Genomic DNA, 22,508 nt, shown 5'->3' with positions numbered 1-22,508 from the left:
AGAAAATCTTATAAGCCAGAATTGATGAAAAACTGAACAAATTTGTGTGCTGAGGGTTTCTATTTTGAGATGAAAAATTAACTTTTTGGAGGAAAATAATTTTATCTGTAATTTCCTTTTTAACTGTAAGCCCAATTTTCCCCTGGACAAAGTTTTAATGAAAAATTAGCCACCAAACTTTGCCAGAAACCTTTACATAATAGTGTATTCCTAACAAATATTTACTCTATGAAGATAGTAGTATCAAGCACACCTTCAAATCATGGAACTCATTAGTTATGGTAACATTAAGACAATAGCATCTCCAGTGTCCTCCTATGGGGATATTGCTGAGAAAAAGAAATGCTCTGAAGAAGAGACAAAAGAAGCCAGAGCATTAGACAATGTAGGGCATTTTCAGAAGCTGAGTATTTTCTTGCTTCTGCTCAGAATGTTCTGGATTAGGCACTGTTTTCTCAGTGCAATGGGATGCTAGTCAAATCCTGTCCCCCAAGAGGAGCTTCTGCACCATCTTTGTTGACCACATTTCTGAGCTTGCTGCTTAACAGAACAAATGCTTCTTAACCACACCACTTCTCACTGTATCCTGTTAGCTTGTTGCATACAATGCCACGTTCAGTCTAGTATCATTTATTCATAGTAGTGTCCACAATATGCTGGGCCTTTCTCACACTTTCAACGTTGAATGAGTCAACAACAGTTATGCGAAGAGGACCAGCAGCAGGCAATGTATGTGCAAACTGAATCTATTCATGGACAAATAGATTTTGAGAATCATAAATAGGAAAGGGTGGGCGTATCTGGATGAAGTTGTGCCAAACATAGGGAGTGCCATGTGGGAAGAGGCTTGCGTTGATTACATGAAAGTTGATGTGTGGGTAGATGACATCTAATCAATCTATGAAGTGGTAAGAGGGTTCTCAGAAGTCAGTGCAAGGTATTGCAGGAATCTTAAAATCTTAAGCTTCCCTCTGAGTGAGACAGACCATAAGAGCTTGGTACATAAATTGCTTTTAAAGTTACTTGTTTAGATGAGATGAACCTGGGAAGAGTCTCTGTGAGAATGCTTGCACTTAAAAAAATCCCCTTGACGCTTTGTGTGAGAGCAGAGACACTGTCATCCCACCACCCTACCAAATTTCTAATACGCAGAGCAGTGCTTGCTGAGATGGGGGATGCCCCTCTTGACCAGGTCAAGAGTTTGATGTGTGAACTTCAGCAGTCCTGGAATATTTCCTGTCTTGTTTTTCCTGCTATGAAATCAATGCACTACCAGCCTTCCTACCTGTGCTGGAAAAATGTTTTGGGATATCTCATGGTAAGAAATCTCATTTAGTTAGGTGAGGTATTCATGTCCCCTCTAATGACAATGCATGGTATTTTAGGGAGATCGATTAATGGCTTTTCCATGCCATCTCTGAGACAGAGTGAATATGGTTGTCTCTTCTGCTCATGTGCTCCCACACACCATTGCACTCAGTCCCAWAGGTCCACAGGGCTACTACTGAGCCCTTTCCCCAATACAGATGTTCAGTGTATTTTGAAATGGTTGAAGCTGAGCTACTGTTTCACATTTTCAGGAAATGTTTTTTCCTTGCTGAGTAAGATGCTAGGATGTTGTGAAGAGAAAAAATTCTCCTTCACATATCCCCTACCCACAGATGCCCACTGGGAAGCACTGGGATTCATAACATAAGATCGGACAAATGGCTGGTATGAAAGTCCCTCCTGTTTGTTTGTTGTAGATGGAGCTGCTGAAGGGATTGCCATGGCGCCGTGCTTTCCTGGCAGTCGTCCTGAACCTACTGGCTCTCAGCCTTTCCACCACTGCCTTACTTGGCAGCTACTGGTGTACCGGGACCCAGAAAGTGCCCAAGCCTTTGTGTGGGAAGAGTAAAGCTACCAAGTGCATCGGTGTCCCCATGCCACTTGACACAGGTGCTAGCAATTCTTCGTCCCAGGACGTGGTGCACTACAGCTGGGAAACAGGGGATGACCGCTTTGCCTTCAGATACTTCCACACGGGCATGTGGCTTTCCTGTGAAGAGAGCATGGAAGGGCCAGGTAGTATCTTGCCCAACCAGCCGCAGCTTCGCTTGTTTTTACTTCACAAGAATTTGGAAATGAAAGGCAGGAAGCTGATAACACTTAGGAGAAAATCGTTCTTCATATTTTTAGGTGGCAGCCCAATACGCTGCTGTGCATGTCCTTCATTAGGAAGGATCTTTATAGAAGAGGCAAGGGAGGATGGTTGTCCCTGGTGTCCCATTCTACCTGGAATAGGGGCTGAGGAGTGCAGGTGATGATGGTGGTGGCAGTAACTTTGTGATAGCTCTGTTCATTCTAATATGACCTGGAGTGAGCCTGCTTTCCCTTTTCCCCTATCCACACACAGAGCTCAGTTCGTGTTCTGAAGGGCACATCAGTGTATGTCCCCTGAGAAATCAAGCGAGGTGCTTTTATTCAATGCTACCAGCTCATAGTTATCACTGTGAGAACTGCAGTAGTTATTATTGTCCCTAAATCACCAAACTAAGATGCTGTGTGAATTGAACAGGAGCTGGGCTTTTCTTTTTTTAATAAATAAATAAATAAATAAAATAAATCGAGAAAATATATTTCCTTATCGATGCAGAGAAAACCTTGAGGATCTGTTCCTGGAGGAACCAAAGTTAGTAAGGAAATTGACTGAAGGATTAGAGATGGATTGTTGCAATTTTTAAGGTGTTTTTGTGATATTTTGAAATGTTAACTTGTGATTTTTGATTCTGTGGGACTGTACTGTAAGCCCACAGGGCATATTGCAGTGCCAGGGCCTGGTCTGCAGGCTGTACTAGACCCTTTTGATGAGTCTGCTTTTACCCTTGATTTGATCCTGACCAGAGAAGCTCAAGTCCTTCTGCTTGAACTTGTGGCACATCAGCTTTGATGGATGTTCTGCAGGTCTTTATGGCCTGGCAGACACATCACAGATCAGAACTGACCCAGAAAATGGCCAACAGTGAGATCTGTAACTAAAGACAGAGTGACAAAAGGTTCTTTCACCAAGCCCATTTCTCTGAGCCCGCTGTCCTCTCTGTAGCTCTCCTCAAGCACAAGCATATTACTGGCTTTAACTAACTATTTTCTCATTTTCTTATCTACTGGAATCAAGWTTGAAAATAAAGAGTTGGTGAATACAACCAGATAGTAGGGAGGCGGGAGCAGGAGGGAATGTGCTTGAAACACTCAAGTCCTAATGAGAGGGCAAGTTTGTTGTGAGTGTTTCCAGATCTGCTGCAGAAAGAGATGTGTTTATTTGAGACTGACTTGGGTTAGGGTGTGTTTCCATGGAACTCCTGGGAATGGGACTACATCATCTAACAACTTTCCCTGAAAGAGTTGTTTGGCCACTGGGCAGTCCTGGTGCCTGAAGGGAGTGCGGGGAGATTGTTACATCTGGACTTCAGTAGAGCATGAGGTAGAGCACATACTCACGTTCAATCTTACGCCTACTTCATATAAATTGAGTAGAACGTAGCCACTGCTGTGGGTCTCTGCAGCAAGTGCAGAGGAAACAAAACAAAACAAAACAAAACAAAACAAAACAAAAAAAGAAACAACAACAAAAATGCTGTGATCAGCAAAAGAAGACTGAGCTGAAGAGATGGAGAAAGAAGTTAATTTAATTCAAGCTGATCTCAAGATCAGCTTCAGATGAGCCATTACTGAATAACATCATTAAAGTTCTAGGTGAAGTAGAAAGCAGCAAGTTAATGAAGATTGCAGATGGTAGTAAACTGGGTAGAATCCTAAATGCCTTGGATGACAGAAGTAATACAGGGGATTGGGAGAGATTAGAACCAGAGATAGAAATTAACAAAATGAGATTCTTAAAAGAAAACCTACAGGCTGATTCTTCTGGGAAAAAATAATCTGCCAAGTAGAGATGCCATAAAGAGAACCTTCAAATGCAGTAATTCTCAGAAACACTTGCACATAATTACGGATACTTAACTGAGATAATAGTTTTCATCATCATCTGGCCACCATAAAAAGCCAAAACAAATATGAGCTACCTTTGTCTAAATAGCATGTCAAAAATGTGAGGACAGAAGACCTTTCTGTGTGATTCTTTGTCACAGAAAGGGACTTGCTTCTCTCTCATGCAGCATTTCATTTGGGACAAGGTCCTTTGTTTTCTTTGGAAAGCAGTGCAGAGAACTATTTTGACTAGGATGGGGGTAAGTGAGAATTCATGTCCTCAGCAGAAGTGGTGAGTCGTTAGTCTGTTGTGAGTCTGTAATAGGCCTGAGCAGCAGTCATCAGACACTTGTAGTAATGTGTGAATAGCAGTGGATTTACATCTTCAGCAAAGGCTCCTAGCATTTTACTAATTGCAGAAGTTTTTCTGGAAATGCTACCTCTACTTTTCCAGACTGGCATTGCCTTTGCTTACTTTGCCGCACTGAAGGTCCAGAAAGGTGAAAGAGAGCAGAGATGAGAAGATCTGATGGGTATGCTCATTTGACTAGAGAAACACAATCGAGAGAGAGAGGGAGAGAGAGATTTTTCTTTTCCCTTCTATTCTCTGCCTTGTTTTACAAACTAATGACCATCTGTTTCTGTTTCAGAGGAGAAGTGCCGTAGCTTTATTGAGCTTTCTCCACCAGCAGAGAGAGGTAAGAGCAAGTCTCTTTATCTCAGCATAGCTCCCCGCTCCTGGAATGAGGGACCTGCAACATTTTGCCTGTGTAGGGGCAGCAGAGTGAGTCCCCCAGGAGTCAGAGGTGAAATCCTGGTCTCACAGATGCTAAAAGAACAAAGAATTCCTCCCAGATGTTTGCCTAAACCCCTGTCATCCATGAGGTCCCGGCTAGAAACCTCAAGTCCTCTCTCATGAAGTGAGATTTGTCCCATCTAATAGGTCCCCAGTGTAAGCTTGTCACCTTGCTGTAATCAGTGGGAAGGGGACAGAAAACACTCAAAGACAGTTCTTCCCACACATGCTGGGTGTTGACTCAATGCTTTAGTTTGGGTGTTTAATGTATTGCCTCTGCGTACTGAATCATCTCTTATTTTGCAATAAGTGATCAGGACATCTAAAAGTTAAACCTTACACACAAAGCTTCCTTTAGACTAGAGAGCTCACCCTTGTTGTCTCTGAATAGTAATCCAGAAAACAAGGTGCTAGAAAACAGCCATCTATTTTGAACACAGCTACTCTACCATTTCTGTGAGCTGAGGCTTGGATTGTTTGCCCACGGTTAGATGCCTCCTCTGCTTGGAGGGGTTTCCACTGATGATATCCTGAAAATTATCCTGGGAATAACTTCAATATATTTGTATGTATGTGAGCACGTGATGAAGATTGCTCTCAATCTCGCCTTTTGAAATCATTACAATTGGTGTCAGCGTGTTAACTGCTTCCTGAGCTGGGGCCTGGAAGCATGTCAGTTGAGAAGACATTTATATGTGAAGGGAAAGGCTGGGGGTGCAAAACCTGTATCAGTGTTTAAGTCACTAGAGCAAGGGCTTGAAACSTGGGAATCACAACAGTCAGAAGGGAGATGAGTCCTTTTGAGAAGGCAGTCTTCTTTCTCTGCAGATCTTTCTCAGTCATGTTTCCTCTATTTCAAAAACAATGGCTAAGTCTACTGATCTGCTTTTATAAAGCCGTTTGCATTCACAGGTGAGGAGTCCAATGTGAGTAATATGTTGTGGAATCACCATGCAGATTAGCTGTGTCACTCTGGAGAGATCAGCAGAGTAGAATAACCTCTCCTGTTTATTCTTTTTGTAAACAGTATTTATACAAATTAAATGATGTTACCTAATCATTTTGAAGTCATGCAGATCTCCACATGATCAGAAATGAATGACTTCATAGCAAAGTGAGCCACTCTTGCAAGTACCACAAAGTGTTCAGTTCACAAAGGATACTAAATCATTTTCTTTCTTATCCTCTTGTTCTCCACTCCCTGCCCAGGCCTCTGTCCTTATTGCTTCCATTATCTTCCTTAAGGCTTGCTTTCCTAAGAGATTTGTGTAACCAGACTATGTGTCTTTGTAAATCTTTCTGTTTGTTCCCCCCTGCCCCATTCCTTCTACTGTCCTATGCCTATTTTCAACACAGATTTGACAGAAAGGCCACATTCTGTAAGACACTGAGTTCCTACAGATTAATCAGAAGATGACTGTGAGTTTAACAGCGACACTGTGAGCTTTGCAGCTCTATCACCTGCTTTCGCCCCTTTCATCTGCACATAGCATCATTTTTACATGAGCTAGGCCTCCACAACCAGCAGCCAGGGTGTAGCTGGCTCGCACTGGAGAAGGTAGTGTGATGGTGATTGTGAGGGGGGGGATGGCTGAGCTGAGGGTATGCAGAGTAGCTTTCCATTACAAAGACAGCAAAACTAGCCCMTGTGGTGAGCCTAGACTCACAGAGTAAGCAATGGAGAGGCTTCTGCACGTATGGTGCCTGCGGCCTATGAGACCCTTATGGCAGCCTAGCCACTAATGAAATTGTCTCCCTGATGTTGCTGCAGCAAGCAAACCTGCTCATGTAAGTGGGAAATGCATCTCATCAATTCCTGCTGAAGAGCTGAGTGACTGTATGGCAATAACGGTGTCTAGGAATCAAGTCAGTGCCATGCTAATAAGGGTTTTCTTCACACTCCTTTCCCCATTTGATTTTCTCCTCTAGGGCCATGCTGTTGCTAATTGTAGTGTTCACAGTGCTGCTTCATTTATCAGATTAATATTCTTCCTCAGTGAATGCTGTGCTCTTCCACAGCACAAAATTAGAGTACCTTTCCTCATTTCCTACAAGTCCTACTACACAATAAGCTCAGAGCTGAGAGCTCAGAGCTGAGAACTGTGATATCACTTAAGTACCACTTACAATCTCAGCATGAAGGTGCCTGCATTCTGTTCAAGTAGCTAGGAGAGTAATGGATGTTATTGCCCTGGATGGATAGCCACATTGAGGAATATAGTTTCAATTTAATTGAGGTTTCAATGAGAAATATATGTCTATAAAGGACCTTCTGAATTCCAGAGGCCAAGTGCCACCGATCACAGGGGACATAATGTATAGTTCCTTTCTTAACTAGTTTTAATTCTTTCCTTAACTAGTTCGTAGTTTGAAAGTCGTTTGCTTCCACTATTGTGGTTAGAAACCTGGTCTGGATGTCACTACACTAATGATTCTTCTAATGTCTAGCTGAGATGTGTTCATGGCTTGTGACCACTTGTTTTTTGTGTTCAAACKCCATAGCTTTTTCCTCTGCCTTTTGTCCCATGGTTTCCTCCTTGCTGTTTATGAACAATTCTRTTCTATTTATAGATAGCTCTTTTCGTCCCTTTCAGTTTTTGTTTTGCCAGATCACCCAAGCCATCTTGTGTGACAGACTCTCTGCCCCTTTCAGCATCCTTTGAGCCCTTGCTCACAGGCTGGGGGGGATTGTTGCTGGGTGTTGGTTGTTTTCCTTCTTTCCCTTCTACAGAGTGGGCTTCCTTTCAAGATTGAGTTGGGAAGGGGGAGTATTGTCCCCGAGACAAGGCACCCTGTACTAACTTGAGGGCTCTCTGGTTGCTGGCAGGAATCCTGTGGCTGTCACTGGGGTCAGAGATGCTGTACATTAGCCTGCTGTTCATCAGCTTCATCCTCCTGGTGGTGGAAATGCTACATACTGGCAATCCTATCTGTGGGTTGAAGCTCAATGCCTTCGCTGCTGTCTCCTCAGTGCTGTCAGGTAAGTGCATTGCTGCAGGCCTGGCATCCCAAAAGCATCTCTGTGTGGCAGCAAGTTGGGGCCATGCAGACAGGAAGAAACACCAAAAGACTCAAATTCAGCTGCCTCTGTTGATTGGCATCAAAGGGAAAACTGGCAGTAAAAAGCACATGGCTAAAGAGAGCATGAGCAGGGAGAAACAGAGAGGCAGGGAACTGAAAGGAGACATAATGGTGTAAGAAGGACCTGGGAGTGGTGGTGTTCTGCTGGCTTTGCATAGCAGCAGGAGAGACTCCTCTTCACACAAGGCTGAAGCGTGTGACACTGGCTTCTGCCATGACTACCTTGCTTTCTTGTCTTCTTGTGTCAGGTCTTCTTGGAATGGTGGCACACATGATGTACACTCAAGTCTTCCAAGCAACTGTCAGTCTGGGACCAGAGGACTGGAGACCACACTCATGGGACTACGGCTGGGCTTTCTAGTATGTGTGCTCTGAAACCCTCTTCATCACTCCAAGCTTTTGGGCTTCAACCACACTACCCCCTGCCAAAGCCCTCCTTTTTCCTTCTAGACTATCTTTGTTTCTGTAGACAGATGCACCATGGTTTTCCTTGTGCTAGATSTCCTGTGTTTGTCTCATTCCCTGCTCTGAGTTACTGAGTCAAGTACTTAAGTGAGTAGCTACCAAAGACTGGTAAAATAAAGCATCTAACCAAGCGCTTTCTTCCTTGCTGACTAATCTATTTTGCCCCTGTGCTGGTTGGCCCTGTTCAATCTCAGCTCTTCACTCTGTGCAGAAGCCAGTAATGATGCTCTCAAACACACCTTGCGTTTCTGCAGTTTAACTAAAATTACATGTTGGTTTGACATCTTCACTGAGCAAGGTCCAAAGGGGCTATTTCTGCAGCATCAAATCTAAACATAGACTTTAAAAGGTGCACAATGTAGCAGGGAGAACAGCTGCAAAAGGCAGACTGCTCAGGATTTCCTTCTCTAAAGGCAAAATAAGCCAACCTGCAGCTGACAAGTCATAACTGACTTGAAAAACAGTTGGATGAGGCTTGCAAGTGCCTATGGAAGATGTGGGCTAAATTTGTAGTGTTGTACTGGTGATGACTGCATTGATCCTCATGGCTTAAACATTCCTGTGTAATGTCCCAGCTGTGGACATCAAACATCAGGTTGGCCATCTGGATATACTTAAGTAGACACAACTGCTGTCCAGGGAGACACTGAGCAGCCCTGCATTACAGAACTGCTTCCAAGCTGTGATGTCCTACTCTGAGCAGTTCTAGACTTTCCAGCTACTCTTTTTCTTTTCCCTGTTCTCTGCCTTTCCTGTGGTAAGGATGGCTAATACTTACTCCATTGTCTAAGAAAGAGCTGGTGGTGGGGTAATGCCTGAGAGCTGTAGCAGTATGTCCATCCTCAGATCAGCAGATGCTGCCTGGCACCTCAGGGCTTGTCAGAATGCATGTGGTTTGGTACTTTACTTTATCTGGYTTTTCATGGTATGTGCTTTTGTTGTGTCTCTCCTGTAGCATGGCCTGGGCCTCCTTCACCTGCTGCATGGCCTCTGCTGTCACTACCCTCAACACCTATACCAAGACAGTGCTGGAGTTCAAACGGATCCACATCAAGGGCTACAATGACAGTTTGAAGGATCAGCCCCAGCACCACCAGTGCTACATACAGCAGCAGATAACCACCTACTACCAGCAACGACACAAGCCCCTCCATTCAGTCTCTGAGGGAGTTGACTTCTACTCTGAGCTGCAGCAAAAAGTGCTACAGCAGGAGCCAGAACTGGAGCTGGACGAGGTCTTGGGACAGACAGATGGGGAGGACCACTGTTAGGTGTGCAGGGGCAGGGCAGAGAGGTTTGGGAGACACAATGGCAGCTGACCTCTGAACCAAACACCAGCAAGTTCTTGGGGGAGGTCGTTCCTCCTCTGATGTTTCTGGCAAAGAGAAGGTGGGCACTGGTCCAGGGCAACAGCAGTGCCAACAGTATCAGGGTGAGTCCACTCTGCTCACAGTTTGAGGGTGCCCTCAGCTGTGAAGGATGAAACTGGGGGTAGGGACTGTGGGATTGGATATGATATTTTGTTGGTGCCAATTGTCTCCAAGCGTGGCAGACAGAAACTGAGGGRGATGTCTCAATCCCAACAGTACTGCATTGCAGGAATAGGTATATTCAGTGCTAGCCAGCTAGCAAATTGCAATCCTGATCTTTTTGGATGGTGTCACACTGACCTTCCAACAGTCCCCTTGAATCTGCCCTGAAGTGTAGGGTGTGGGTGCTCATATCGATTTGCTGTAGTCCTATGAGAGCACCCTATTTATTCATTTCCAGACCCAACATCCTGTTCCTCCCACAGCTTAAAAGGGCTGCWGGAGTAGGGACGAGAGGTTGCTTTCACACATCTCTCTCTCTCCTCCTCTCTCCTATCTGAAATGACTCCCACATGCTCCTTTCTTGCCTCTTCCCATTTCTTAGGTACCTTCCTACTTGTCTTCTTCTACTGTGCTTCTCCACAACCTTTAAGAATCTTTGGCTGTTTTTTTGCTTTATTGTTTGCTTCTCTTCACTCCCCCCCCCACTGTAAAGAATACCAAACTTAGAATTTCTCAACAGTGAAATGGGTTCAAATGACACACTGACAGTGTACACAGCATTTATTTGCTCCACTGCATTTCACAGTTCAGATAAGTTTTCTCAACAATATACAGACAGACTYTTTATTCACAGTGGGGATGTGGGGGCAGAATTCACATTATGGGGGAGCTAAAGTCACTGCACTTGAGTATAAGTTCTCTCAGGAAGAACTYCAGGAGAATAACTACTTCAGGTAACGGCCGCCTCACCTTTTCCAGCAAGGTGGTGGCTAAGACAGGAGGAAATAGGCTCTCCTGCTTAGTCCTCCTATCTAGTGGTCCTCATGCTTTCAGTCTACATTAAGCAGTTGTATTAACTGACTGTATATTATGAACACTAACCCCTGTCTGGAGGAAAGTCACTGGCCAAGAGCTGTTGCTACAGTTGTGCTAATATATACAAAGCTATTTACACAAAAATACCATTTAACATATACAAACTGTTAACAGGCTCTGGCTTTAAGAAGGCCCAAGGGCCAGCCTCGGGGCTTGCAGTTAATCCTGAAGAGCTATCCTGGAAGCACTGTGCAGAGATACAGGGAAGGGGAGGTGAGAGGGTGATGCTGAACGGAAAAGTGTACAGAGCAAACCCTTGGTAGATCTGCCCATCTCCAGGGAAGCTCAAAGCCCTGCCATTGCCCCACTACTCTCAGGGAAGTGCATGGAGGCAGGAAGCACACAGGTCAGCAGGAGGACAGAAGAGCCATTTGCTATCCTCACCTCATCCTAGCTCTGCCTAATGTCAAAGGTCAGGCCCAGAAAGGCATATTGGGAAAGCACTTTCTAATATTACTGCCCTGCAGTAGGGGTAGCTACTGGGGCACAACAGTGGCAGGTTTATGTATGGCCATGTCTATTACAACAAACTTCCTTTGGATGCTCTGCAAGTACAACACAGAAGATCAACAGCACACTAAGAGGCACTGTTCAAAGCACTAAACCTATCAAGAGCAAATGTGCGCTGGACATAGTCAGTTCTTGCTGGAACTGCACAGTGGGCCAGCAAGCAGCTGGTAGGGGAACAATAAACTTAAGCCCCCTGTAATATATGTTCCTATTCCAGGGCTGGTCTGTGCAGTGTTGGTCCACACTGTTACAGCAGGGAATCCCACAGGCTGGTGTAACTATGTGATCAAAATGCACAGGAAAGTTTTCCAGTTCTGCCTCTTTGTTTGAGTCTGCATACCTTGAAGCAGTGGTGTGAGAATAAACAGCCTTTCTGTGCTTGTATCTGGTGTGATCTTTCAGTGCCACATCCACTGGCTGGGATCTGCTGGGAATCTAGCACAAAAGGTCTACGGTACATTGCAAAGGGGGACTCAGCCCACTGGGCTGCAGTGGGAAAAGGGCAGTGTGATGTTACAGTGCTTAGAGATGGAAGAAAAAGAGGTAGAAATGAGATGTGAATCTTTTGTTTCTACATCACTCACATGAACCATCTTGAACTTGGGACTGGGAAGAGAAATACACAAGTGCAAGGGTTGGAAAATGGTGTGGGGACCTTCTTTCTCTAGATCAGATAATTCAGAGTCAGAGAGATAATTACTTTGTGAATTTGGGAACAGAATGGAAAAGAAAGATAGAAGCTCAGAAAAGGTTGGGGACAAGATTAGCCCTATAGGAGCCAGGCAGAGGCTTCTCTAGAATAATATAAAGATTAAAGCAGGTGGTGTCCTTTTTGCCACACCATTTGCCTTGAGCCATCAGGGCCCACCTCAGGCCTAGAGCTTGTTTGACTGCCAGGGAATACTGTTTGGACATAAAAAGGGTTTCCTAAAATGTGTTCATAAATTAAACATACAAAAAATATACATATATTGTATAAATTATTATATACATACATACATACACATACACACACACACCATATGTGTGTGTATATATATATATGTGTGTATATATGTAAATTCTGAATTCACATTTCCATGTTATCTGGAAGGAAGCATGCAAGAAGGGCATATACAGGGGGAGACACTGAATAATGTTTCTCTGGTAAAGGACAGGTCTATCTAGAACAAACCTGCCTCCATCAGCATTCCACAGAGAGCTGAAAAAAGCAGAAGTGCTTTTAGTCCCCATTCCTTCTACACAGCAATCTTCATGCAGACCCATGGAACTCATGGAGCAGCTTCCTCTATTTCACCTTGCAGGCCATCTGTCCAGATGAAACCTGAGGAACCACSAGGCTAGAGCTGGAGAAGGAAAGGGAAATAGAAAAACAAAGCCAAAATCCAGTATCATCCTATCTGGTAGAGAAGAGTGGTACTTCACAAGTCAGCAAACAAACTTGTTTGTCACCACATGGGGGACCCTTTTTTGCTCATGATCAAAACAAGGAATCCATGTCCCTCCTCTCTGTTCCCTCTATGAGTCTCTCAGTCCCCTGTGATCATCATCTCTGGTTCTTTCTAAGGTCCCCTCTTTGTCCAACTGCCAAATTACAGTCAGACCTCCATCTGGCTTATCGCAAAGCGGTGGACATCTTGCAAACAGTCTGTTTATCCTGTCTCATAAAGAGCACCTAACTGTGTCTAGGGAGAAGAGATTTGATCTCTTTAAACACATGGATTTCATCAAGGATTCCTGCACAAGCTCACCTTGTGAGGAAAGTCAACAAATTTCAGCCGGGCAAGAAATCTTCTCACTTCTCCACGACTGATTTTGGGGGTGGTGTTGTCCTTTAACCACACCATTCGGCCTTGAGTCATCATGGCCCACTTCAGGCCTAGCTTGCTGACTGAGAAAAATCCTGGCTGTTTTTCAGAGGTTGCAGTTGTTGTCACAGTTACATAAAATGCATCCTTCTGGAGATCATTAATTCCAACTGGTCAATCAGAAAAGGGAGAGAAAATATTGGTGAAGAGTAAATGATTTCTTTCTTCYGAAAGAAATCTCAGTGTATACTCAGTCAAAACACCCACTGGACTGAGGGTGGATAATTCTGATTCTCCAGTTGCACGTACATTCATTCATCAGGGAAAATGGTTTTAAGGTAATTTTTTTTCCAATAGAAATAAACTGAAATGTAGATCAGAAATAGAAGTTTGTGGTTTCAGGAGACATTTTTGAGTCTCACATAGGAGATACATACAGAGAGGAGAAACCTGGCAAAGCATGGGGAAGTCAGTTCACCCTAGCCACAGCCSAATGATCTGTACAGACCTCAGAAATCAGTTTCTAATAAACCCCTCTAATAATGATCTTCTATTTGCTCTTGACTGAACTGTGTTTTTGATAAAATTTTGATTAGATGTGTCACTATCTACCAGCACATCCCTTCCTCCTGGCTTACTGGACTAAGTGTTAGATGAACTGATCTTTAACTGATCTTTTATCTCACATCCTGTCATGCTAAATGGGCCAGCTGTTCACTGAACTGCTTTAGAAAGAGTGAAGGAATCCAACCAGGACTACCCAATTTCATACAGGAGTTAAAGCCAGATCTAGTTTTTCCTAAAAATACAYGTTTTAAAATATTTCGGACCCTCCTTTCAAAAACGGAGAGGAAGAAGCATCACAACTGCTGTCCTAGAAAGMAGGAAAGGATGGCCAGCAAGGGCAGACATGTATGTAAAGTGAATGAGAAAAGTTTAATAGTGATTCTTCATGTGCTGCATTAAATCATAGCTTCACGGAAAGCAAGGGAATTCTTCTGGTATAAAACATGATCTCCTGATCAAGCTCAGATCTTTCTGTGTTTAAAATGTGCAGGAAACTTGGCAAGACTACAACCTTGGGTTGGACAATTCAGGAAGAAGAAGAATCTGATTTCCTATTGCTGGCCTACACCTGGTGGACCTCAGGGTGCTACCTTTGAAGGCWCAGCTACCCTACAGTCTCTAATGGCTACCTTTCCCTCCCTCTATATTTCTTTGAGCGTATTTAGCATCTCCTCCATTTATACTCACCCGCTGATGCAATGACTTTGTCTGTTGCATTGGTGAGGTCCAATAGGACTGTAGGAAAAACAGGGTGGAGGAAATAGAGGTGGTGCAACCCTGGGCGCTCGGTTCTGGGACCAGGTTGCTGTTGGAATGAAGGGGAGACAGAAATGTTAGAGTTGGCTAGTAAACAGGATTCCAGCTCTGCCAAAGAAATAAAGTACCTTTCTGACTATGTCTGACTATGACTATTTCACCTTAACATGGTTCAGACAATCAAAAGATCTTTACAGACCTGAAATCCTGCAAACTTTTCTTTCTAAAACAAAATTTGTTTCCTAGCGCCAGCCTGGAGACAGAGGCTGAGATATGTCTCTGTGAAAGCCAGCTTAATGGGCCAAGCTATAGTCTAGAAGTTTAGGTTTCCACAGTGATTTGTGTGCCTGCGTGCTGAGAAGACGACACACTCTGGGGCTGAGAACAAATTTACAATAGGAAAATCTCAGCAATCCATAAGAAGCCCTGAAATTTCTGCAGAGTTTTGGTTTTGTGGCAGCAAATTTTCTGTCAATACAGCTTTCTAGGGGAGAATTCACATACAAACACACATGTGCAGATTTAGATAAGTCAAGAGTGTCAAAGCAAGAGGGTAAGATGTCCCTGACAATCCTCTTATATGGCAGGTTTCAAGTTGTTATGTTAAGAATAAAAGACAGAGATAGCACATGCCTCACAGAAAAACCTCAAAGTGAAGAAAGCACATTTGCTCACCAAACTTTGTAACACAGATTGTGCTTCATCAGCCCAGAAGAGAAAAACAGATTTCTTGTCCAAAGTCATCACTGAYAGCGCATCAAGATCTTGCTTCTGCCATGGGAATTCTTGATTCCAAACAGGTAGGCCTGATTTGCCGTCTATCACCACCACCTCAAAGTTGAGACACAGAATTAACTGCAATTTAGGCATGAGTGAACAGAGAGTCCCCTTGCACTGGTACTGTCTGTGCCAGTCTCTCTCATGCCTGTGGCCACATGGTGACCAGTATCAGCCACAGAAATGGGAATACAGGAATGATTGCCCCATTTAACCCAACCTCCCTCACTCCTATACCATGACAGCCCTTCTTGTCTYCTCTTGTTTTACCTTTTTCTTTCCATCTCCAGTCTGTGCTTGTAGCATGAAGTCCAGGGTTTGGTCGGTACCGAAGTAACCCAGGACAGGCTGGCTGCAAATTTGGACAAAGAAACATTCAGCCCCATGGCAGAAAAGCAAGGATTTCAGATTGAGACAGTAAACTTGCTTTTATCCTCCATTCTGCCTCTCACAAAGTCAGGATTTGCCATACTAAATAAGATCTTCCATTCATCAAGAACTGTTCTTACTGGCAGGAGCCGTTTGTTGGTGGACTGGATAAATGAAAAATGTTCAAGCAGCCCATGGTGCTTGTTAACCATTCTTCAGAGTTCTCTGTGGAGGGGGCATCCCTTGCTCCATTGATTATACATCTGTTTATTGTCTTGTGACATGGCTCTTACTCTTTCCATAGCAAGAGAATCTGTACAGTTTTGCTATGGTCTCATTAAAAAAAAAAAAAAAAAAAAAATCACACTTTTAAAATTCATCAGTAGATTTTACCTCCTGCTGGAAGTGTATTTCCCAGGCTGCCTTAACTGTGTGAGATGGCTCTTAATATATCCAGTACTAATGTCAGCCTATGATTCTTTGTTTTCTTACTGTTGGTGGCTGTACAAGCCTTTTCATAACCTTAAGCAGTTTTATTCGAGTCCTTTCTCATTCTTTCCTTTTTGGGCGACACAATACTATCAACTCATTATAACTGGTCATTGTAACTGTTTTCTAACCATTTTGCTTGCCTTTGGCTTTCTGAATCTAACCTCTGTCTTCCTCAAGTCCACCACTACTAGACATAAGGTTCTAAATAAGCGCAGATGATTCTTCAAAGTTCACAGAATCAAAATCATTTTGTTTATGACAGACTGGCGTATTTCACCTATTTAACCAAGTATCAGTAGGTTGTTTGACTAGATCTATCAGCCAGAAAGGAATGAATCTTGCTGTGTAMATACAAAGATGAGATGAATTCATCACTTCTCCTGACAATCAATTTTAATGATTAATCTCAGCCACAGAAACATGGCTGCCTTTTTATTTTCTTGAACATGAAAGGATTTCACTTAAAGGCATTTGTTCTTGCTATGGCAAGACTAAAATGCCTGTTAGCATCCATTACTTTATATGCTTATGAACTCACCTCTTGGGCTTCTCTTTGATCATCTARATCCAATGACTTAAATCTCTCACGCTAAAACATTTTTTCCAGCCCTTTCTTCCAACTTTTCCAGCTTCCACCTTAAAATATACACACCAGTTCCAGAACAGCAATGCTATAGTATAGTATTGGCTTGACTATTTATATTTAATGCACCAAACAATGTCATTTGCTTTACAGACCCCTTTGGCAACCAGTATTAATGCTTTCAAGGCAATATCATGATATGTTCCCATAGTCTGAAAGTGTTCCACTAGTAAAAGAAAGTGAATASCTCTATAGTATGGACACTAACTTAAACACCTCTCTTAAAGTATCACTTCTCATGTCCCCTAGGGATTACAATCAGTGGCAGATCCCACAAGCTGAATGCAGAAAAGCATATATATTTTAGATGTTACCAATCAGCTGGCAGATCCCCTGCACGCATTCTCAAATGAACAAGAAAGCCAGTAATACCTCCTGCTCGACTGTAATCCCCACAGTAACAACCTGTTATTAATCCTCTCTTATCTGAAACATTCATTAACAACACAATTTTCAACTGCTTACCCAATTTCATGGYCTCTGAACTTTGCCCTTGTTTTGTGACTACTGACTCTCCTTTATGGTCTTTCAGGGATCTTGTCAAAAGCTATCTGGAAATGCAGCACACTTGCAACAGTCAGGTTGTTTTTATTGGAGACTGTTCCCAGGGCTCTGCCTGGCCGAAGCAATGTAGTTGGGACAGGTTTACCCAGGGAAGGAGGAAGCTCTCAGCTGGCTCTGTAAGCTCTGTCTGACGATGACCTTGGTTTGGGCCTCTTGAATAGGAAGAAGYTGTGCCAGTGCCTGAACTCCCTTGGAAGTGCCGGGGTCTTGGTCTGATTCCACTCCCTGGTATGACTGGAAACCAAAGATACGCTCTGGTGTAAACAGGCTGAGCACTAAATTGTACTGATCGCATGACAAGGACAGCCCTGCTTGGAAATCTGGGGGAACCAGCTGCCCTTCCAGAAACTATAGCTTAGCCCTTTCCCCCTGAATCTGTACAGCCGTGATTACATGACTGGCCTAAGTAGGGCCAGCCTCAGTGAGAAAAGGGCTCAAGGTTGCCAACTCCACCAGCAATGCCAGCTCAGACTGCAGTCTGCAGTCCAGCTTAATTCCTTTCACACATTAAGTGCCACACTGGTGACTTGGAAATGCCTCTGGCATTTTTGTCCCTCTGGAGAAATTGCAGAGATGAATTCTGTAAGACACCCTCAAGTCTTCATGTTGTTCTCTGACTCTCTGGTGAAAACCCTCAGCTGAATTTGTCCCCCAGCCTGTGTTGCTTAAGGAGAACTTCAAAAATCCTAAAATAAAGGCTCAGCCCTCTCTTCTTCTCTACGCTGATCTCAGCCTACCAGATTTTGCCCCTCCTAAGTCAGAAAAAACATACCRTAGAGGACTTCAAAACAGCGGCCTTGAACAGGATTTTTTAAATTCCTTTTCAACCCCTGTCTGGCACTCCCTGTACACATGTTGTACTCTCTCCTTTTGCAGGTCATGGAATCAGAGAAAAGGGCCAGCATGCAAGAACATGGAATACAGGTTGCCCAAAAAAGTTATAGWSTCTCCATCCTTGGAGACATTCAAAATCTGACTAGACATAGTCCTGGGCAAATTGTGCTAGCTGATCCTGCCTTGAACGAGGATGTACGTGCCAGCCTCCAGAGGTACCTTCCAGCCTCAACTGTTCTGTGATTCTGTGATTCCATGAATGGAATAGGAAAAGCAGTTTTCAACCCTTCTTGCTTTGAACTCCTAGAGAATTTACAATTAATTAGTGGGCTCCTTTAAAAATTTTATGCACAAAACTGATTTTACAGTATGTCTGTACTGGCTTTGCTCAGTAAGCACACATTTACCCTTTAAACTAGATCCCCGACACTCCAGAAGTCTGCAGACTCTGTGCCAAAAACACTTAGTCCATCTCCTTGACCCATAGCCAAAAGTCATTCCTAAGGCCATTATTTATGTGCCCCTACTCCCTACCTCTGAAGAGTGGGACACACTCTTTGGGGACATTTATTAGTCCTCAACTGGGGACTCTAATAAAGTGGGCATCTATTTGAGTATCAGATCTCATTTGACAATGATTTGTTTTGCTTAATGAAAATCCCATATCTTCCTCCTCTAGATGCTTTTGCCAGTTAGGTAACTCTCAGCTGAGGGCTGTTTTCTTTCCCATAGATACCAAAGCAAGCACTGTGTTTTCCACATAATTTCCCTCTACTGTGCCCAAATGCCTTTTACAAATACCAAATCCTGGGCAAGCTGTATCAATCCATGAGACCTAGCAAACTACTTAACTTCTATGTGCACAATCAGAGGCCAAGGACAAGGCCTAGCAATACTACTTAAAGGTTTGCATCTAGCATATAGATTGCACACTGCCATCAGAGTGCTGACTTTCAACTTTCTAGAAACATTAAGATTTGTGCGCCATACTCAGACACCTTCTCTAAACACTTAACACTGCTAATGCAGATGCTTCTCCCCACTGAGCCGGTAATTGGCAGCCATGGACAGTAGGTGGGCTGAATCATTCACCAATAGTATCCTGAACTTAGAGCTACAGTAGCCATGACATTAATGTTGGGTGTCTGAACAGAACCCCTTATTTGTGATCACTCACAAGCCAGAAACTCAGAAGGTTTCCAGCTACCTGTCCCTTGCTCCCTCTCTCCATTGCCCTTATGGCTAGCACAGCAATGCACCTGCACACCTCCAGTTCTTAGATTTCTCTGCAGTCCTGGAGAATTCTTTGCAATTGCTTTCTAAGGAGCACATTCTTAACAGTGAAAGATAGAAAATGGAGACACAGAAAGAAATAGGAAAGAAGAAAGCCCCTGGTGTGTAACCTGCTAATGTTCTGCATTTCCAGAATCCAGTCGGGCTCCAGGTCCTGTCCTCGCAGTAGGATCAGGCTGTCTTTGGTGGTGATAAGCAGGTTGCTGCAGTTTGTGTCAGATGCCTTCATCGTCTGCAAGAAGTCAACACCTCCACTGGTAGAAGTGGAAAGGAGAGAGGAAACTCTTGTATTCCTAGGCTTGTATTTGCACATCTCAGCACTAACTGCCTTTCCACAAGGCAATTCATCCTGCCTAAGATCTGAATCATTCTCAAACACAACTGTCTTTCCTTAGTGATAGAGCTGAGCTTCCTAATGTGTGTCCCTCAGTTAAGAGGGCTAAATCTAGGTCTGGGTTCTTCTGAACATCTGAGTTACTGTAAAAAGCATGGTGTTTAGGGGTTCACATTTGCTCCCTTTACTCTTATCCAGGCTGACATTGACAGCAACTTGGCAGTAAAGGAGAAGTGGCTGGGAAATCCAGTCCTACAATGCTGTACATAGGCTAAACTTCCCAAAGGGGCTCCATTAGCTAGGAATAGTTTTTATTTTTTTCCTCCAGGTATGTATATGGGGTAGAAGAAAGGAACAAGGAGCTGGAGAAGCAACAGACTCCCTTTTATGATCCWATGCACTTCTCTCAGTAGGACAATTACCAGGACAGGAAGGGAATAACAGGCTCTCTGGAGTACTGATATCAACTAGGGAACGAGAAGAGGGGCAGTATTAAAGTAAGAGAGATCATCTCTAGGAGTACTAGGAGGTGCCCTCTCTCTCCTTCCTCTCCTAGCAGAAGCAGCATGACGAGTTCATCTCCTACCTGTAAATGTCAATGAGCTCTGACAGGTTGACAGATCTGCGCTTTTCCCACTCTGGCTCCTCCTGCTGCAGCATTGCAGGGAAACTGTCCCGATTTCTGGCTTGGGTAAAGATATCCCTCAGGGCAACTGCTTGAACATTACCTGTCAGGAAGAGTAAAGGTGAAGAGTCTTGCCTGCAAAGATGAATGCCTTAATAGCAGATAGCTTTTAGGATCTCTGGGGTATGGCCAGAGGCAAAGAAAAACCCAGAGCTGGAACCTCCCTAGCATGATGTGCCATAGGCAAAGCTGGCTTTAGGAAACTCCAAGATATTCCAGGCTAKCCCATATTGGTGCTCCTGAATTCTCCTGTATCATGGTGGTGAGACTCTCCCAGACTATCTACTCCTAGCTTTTACAGTGGAAGCCATGGTAGAGACATCCCAGGGATGTTCTGGACTATTTTAGGTAGAATTAATGTTTTCTGAGTAAGGAGAAGCACTGGGGAGCCATGGTGAATCTTACCAAAACCAAATAGGATGTAGATGGCTCCTCGGCTGGTGATATGGACTTGGGGACCAATCACTTTCCCTTCTCCGTTGGTGCTGTACTTCACAGGCCCACCCAAAGCAGTCCCAGTCTTTCCCGACACCAAGATAAAAAACATATCAGGCTGCAAAGACAGAGAGAGGAAGAGATTTCTGGCAGTGCTTTCATGCATCTGAGCTCTCAGAAAATTCCTTGCCCCCAAAGCATGAAGCACCACTGCTCTCTCCCTCCACAGCAAGGTCTAGCAAGTGGTGTCTTCCTCTTTGCTCAGACTAGCTTCTTGGGAGTCTTTAATTCATTCTTTTCTCTTGGTTGCAAAAGCATCAAAGATAGAAGGGACTTCAAAAACAAAACTCTTCTAACAATATGAGTGCCAGAATTGTGGGGAGGGATAAGCATGGAGGAAATCTACATCAGTATTAATCACACAAGTGCTTCTTTCCAACAGATAGTCTAAGTGCTCCTTTCTCCAAGGGTCTCAACACGGCTTCCTACACTGCTGCTAAACATTCACTTCAAACCAAGTATCTACTGAAAGAAAACAAATAATTTTCAGATCTCAGTCAGGCATAAATAATGACCCTTCTCTCCATTTCCAGCAGAAAAGAAATGTGGATAGTATCACTATTGTTTGATCCCACTGCGCTGAAAGAAGGAGGGTGCTTTTCAGGGAAATCTAAGGGAAGAAAAATTACCTGTCTAGGGCTCCTACATCCCCTATTACAGCCTTTTGCATAAGACTCCCTGTTCTTCCTCTAGATAGTCACAGTCCTTTCAGACCYTGCCCAAGGATATGCTGTACCTGTGTCTCTTTGAGGGCCAGAACAACAATATCCCCAACCCCATCTCCATCTACATCTGGAAGAGTGGCAGCTGGTGCAGCCAGGATCCCATTTGAAAGGTGGACGGAGTTCAGTGTCCAGATGGTTTTGCCTGTAGGAGGAATATGATGAAAGAGACATGCAGCATTTGGGGAACCAGTGAGCATCCTCAGAGCATTCTACAAAACCTCCTTGAAAGAGGGAAAAAGAGAGCTTGTCCCTCAATTCCCTGAAACCAGAAAAGATACCATGGCAAGCTGCACTGTCTCATGGTAGGAAACAAAGTTTTCCCTCAGCATTTCTTCAGATTGGCTTTGAGTCTTGCCTTAGTACCTCTGTGGTTCCCTTCTGGTATCCCTCTAGACAGACTTAAGCCTACTTAAGCCTACACCACTTTCTGAAGTAGCAGAAAACATTTGAGGTTTACTCTTGGGAGGAAAACTTATTTAAGTGTGCAGGACAGCAATTGTTTTCCTTAGCCAGCAGGAAAGCCTATTGGTGGGTATCRGGGAAAGGAATAGATGGGCAGCTCTGATATTCAAAGTGCAAATCTGTGTCTCAGTTAAATTCCCAGCAGCAAATAGCCACTCCAGCATGGCATGCTGACTCCACTCAGGGTGAAAACATGTTAGCAGACATGATGTCAAATGGTTCAGCAGTCCAGCAGGGACCCAGATGTACACTCAATAAAACCTGATTTACAAATTGTTAAATTAACTTAAACACTCAAAGAAGGCAAAGTGAAATTTGATGCTTTTAGTTCTTCAAATTCCTTTGCCCAGACTTCTGCTTTTTCAGTCAGGGTTTAAAAATGCTTTTCCTTTTCTTCTGCTGTGGGGATAAAGCTCACTCCTCTATAATAAAGGAAACTAAAGGCCAGACTTGCAAACATTTATGCACATTACTAGCACTA

General features: G+C 43.7%; 2 protein-coding genes across 5 annotated transcripts in view; one reads left to right on the top strand and one right to left on the bottom strand.

Annotated features, from left to right (window-relative positions):
• Positions 1 to 1,351: 1,351 nt before the first annotated feature.
• On the top strand, positions 1,352 to 10,396 carry GSG1 (germ cell associated 1). Its single transcript, XM_085308776.1, has 5 exons — positions 1,352 to 2,064; positions 4,614 to 4,661; positions 7,587 to 7,739; positions 8,089 to 8,200; positions 9,261 to 10,396. The coding sequence occupies exons 1-5, from the start codon at positions 1,746 to 1,748 to the stop codon at positions 9,574 to 9,576; spliced, it is 948 nt and encodes a 315-aa protein (XP_085164902.1). The 5' UTR covers positions 1,352 to 1,745; the 3' UTR covers positions 9,577 to 10,396.
• FAM234B (family with sequence similarity 234 member B) overlaps positions 10,381 to 22,508 on the bottom strand; it is a 27,362-nt gene continuing 15,234 nt past the window's right edge. For all 4 annotated transcript variants that reach the window (XM_085308772.1, XM_085308774.1, XM_085308773.1 and 1 more), the window contains 9 exons: positions 21,577 to 21,707; positions 20,751 to 20,898; positions 20,247 to 20,388; positions 19,437 to 19,580; positions 15,402 to 15,483; positions 15,030 to 15,185; positions 14,286 to 14,403; positions 12,975 to 13,201; positions 10,381 to 12,569 (listed from right to left, as the gene is read on the bottom strand). In XM_085308772.1, coding sequence (XP_085164898.1) covers positions 12,564 to 12,569; positions 12,975 to 13,201; positions 14,286 to 14,403; positions 15,030 to 15,185; positions 15,402 to 15,483; positions 19,437 to 19,580; positions 20,247 to 20,388; positions 20,751 to 20,898; positions 21,577 to 21,707 — 1,154 coding nt within the window. In that variant the 3' untranslated portion in view covers positions 10,381 to 12,563. The remainder of the gene's footprint in view (positions 12,570 to 12,974; positions 13,202 to 14,285; positions 14,404 to 15,029; positions 15,186 to 15,401; positions 15,484 to 19,436; positions 19,581 to 20,246; positions 20,389 to 20,750; positions 20,899 to 21,576; positions 21,708 to 22,508) is intronic.

Source organism: Rhea americana, unplaced genomic scaffold (assembly GCF_003343005.1).
Source record: "Rhea americana isolate MKP2758 unplaced genomic scaffold, rheAme1 scaffold_281, whole genome shotgun sequence".
NCBI lineage: Eukaryota > Metazoa > Chordata > Aves > Rheiformes > Rheidae > Rhea > Rhea americana.
This window is presented reverse-complemented; position numbering and strand designations above follow the sequence as displayed.

Excerpts from the sequence above, each read along its gene's own strand:
- GSG1 (XM_085308776.1), top strand. The coding sequence starts at position 1,746 with ATGGAGCTGCTGAAGGGATTGCCATGGCGCCGTGCTTTCCTGGCAGTC. Across the intron at positions 2,065-4,613 it reads AGAGAGCATGGAAGGGCCAG|AGGAGAAGTGCCGTAGCTTT; the intron begins GTAGTATCTTGC and ends TTTCTGTTTCAG. Across the intron at positions 8,201-9,260 it reads GACTACGGCTGGGCTTTCTA|CATGGCCTGGGCCTCCTTCA; the intron begins GTATGTGTGCTC and ends TCTCTCCTGTAG.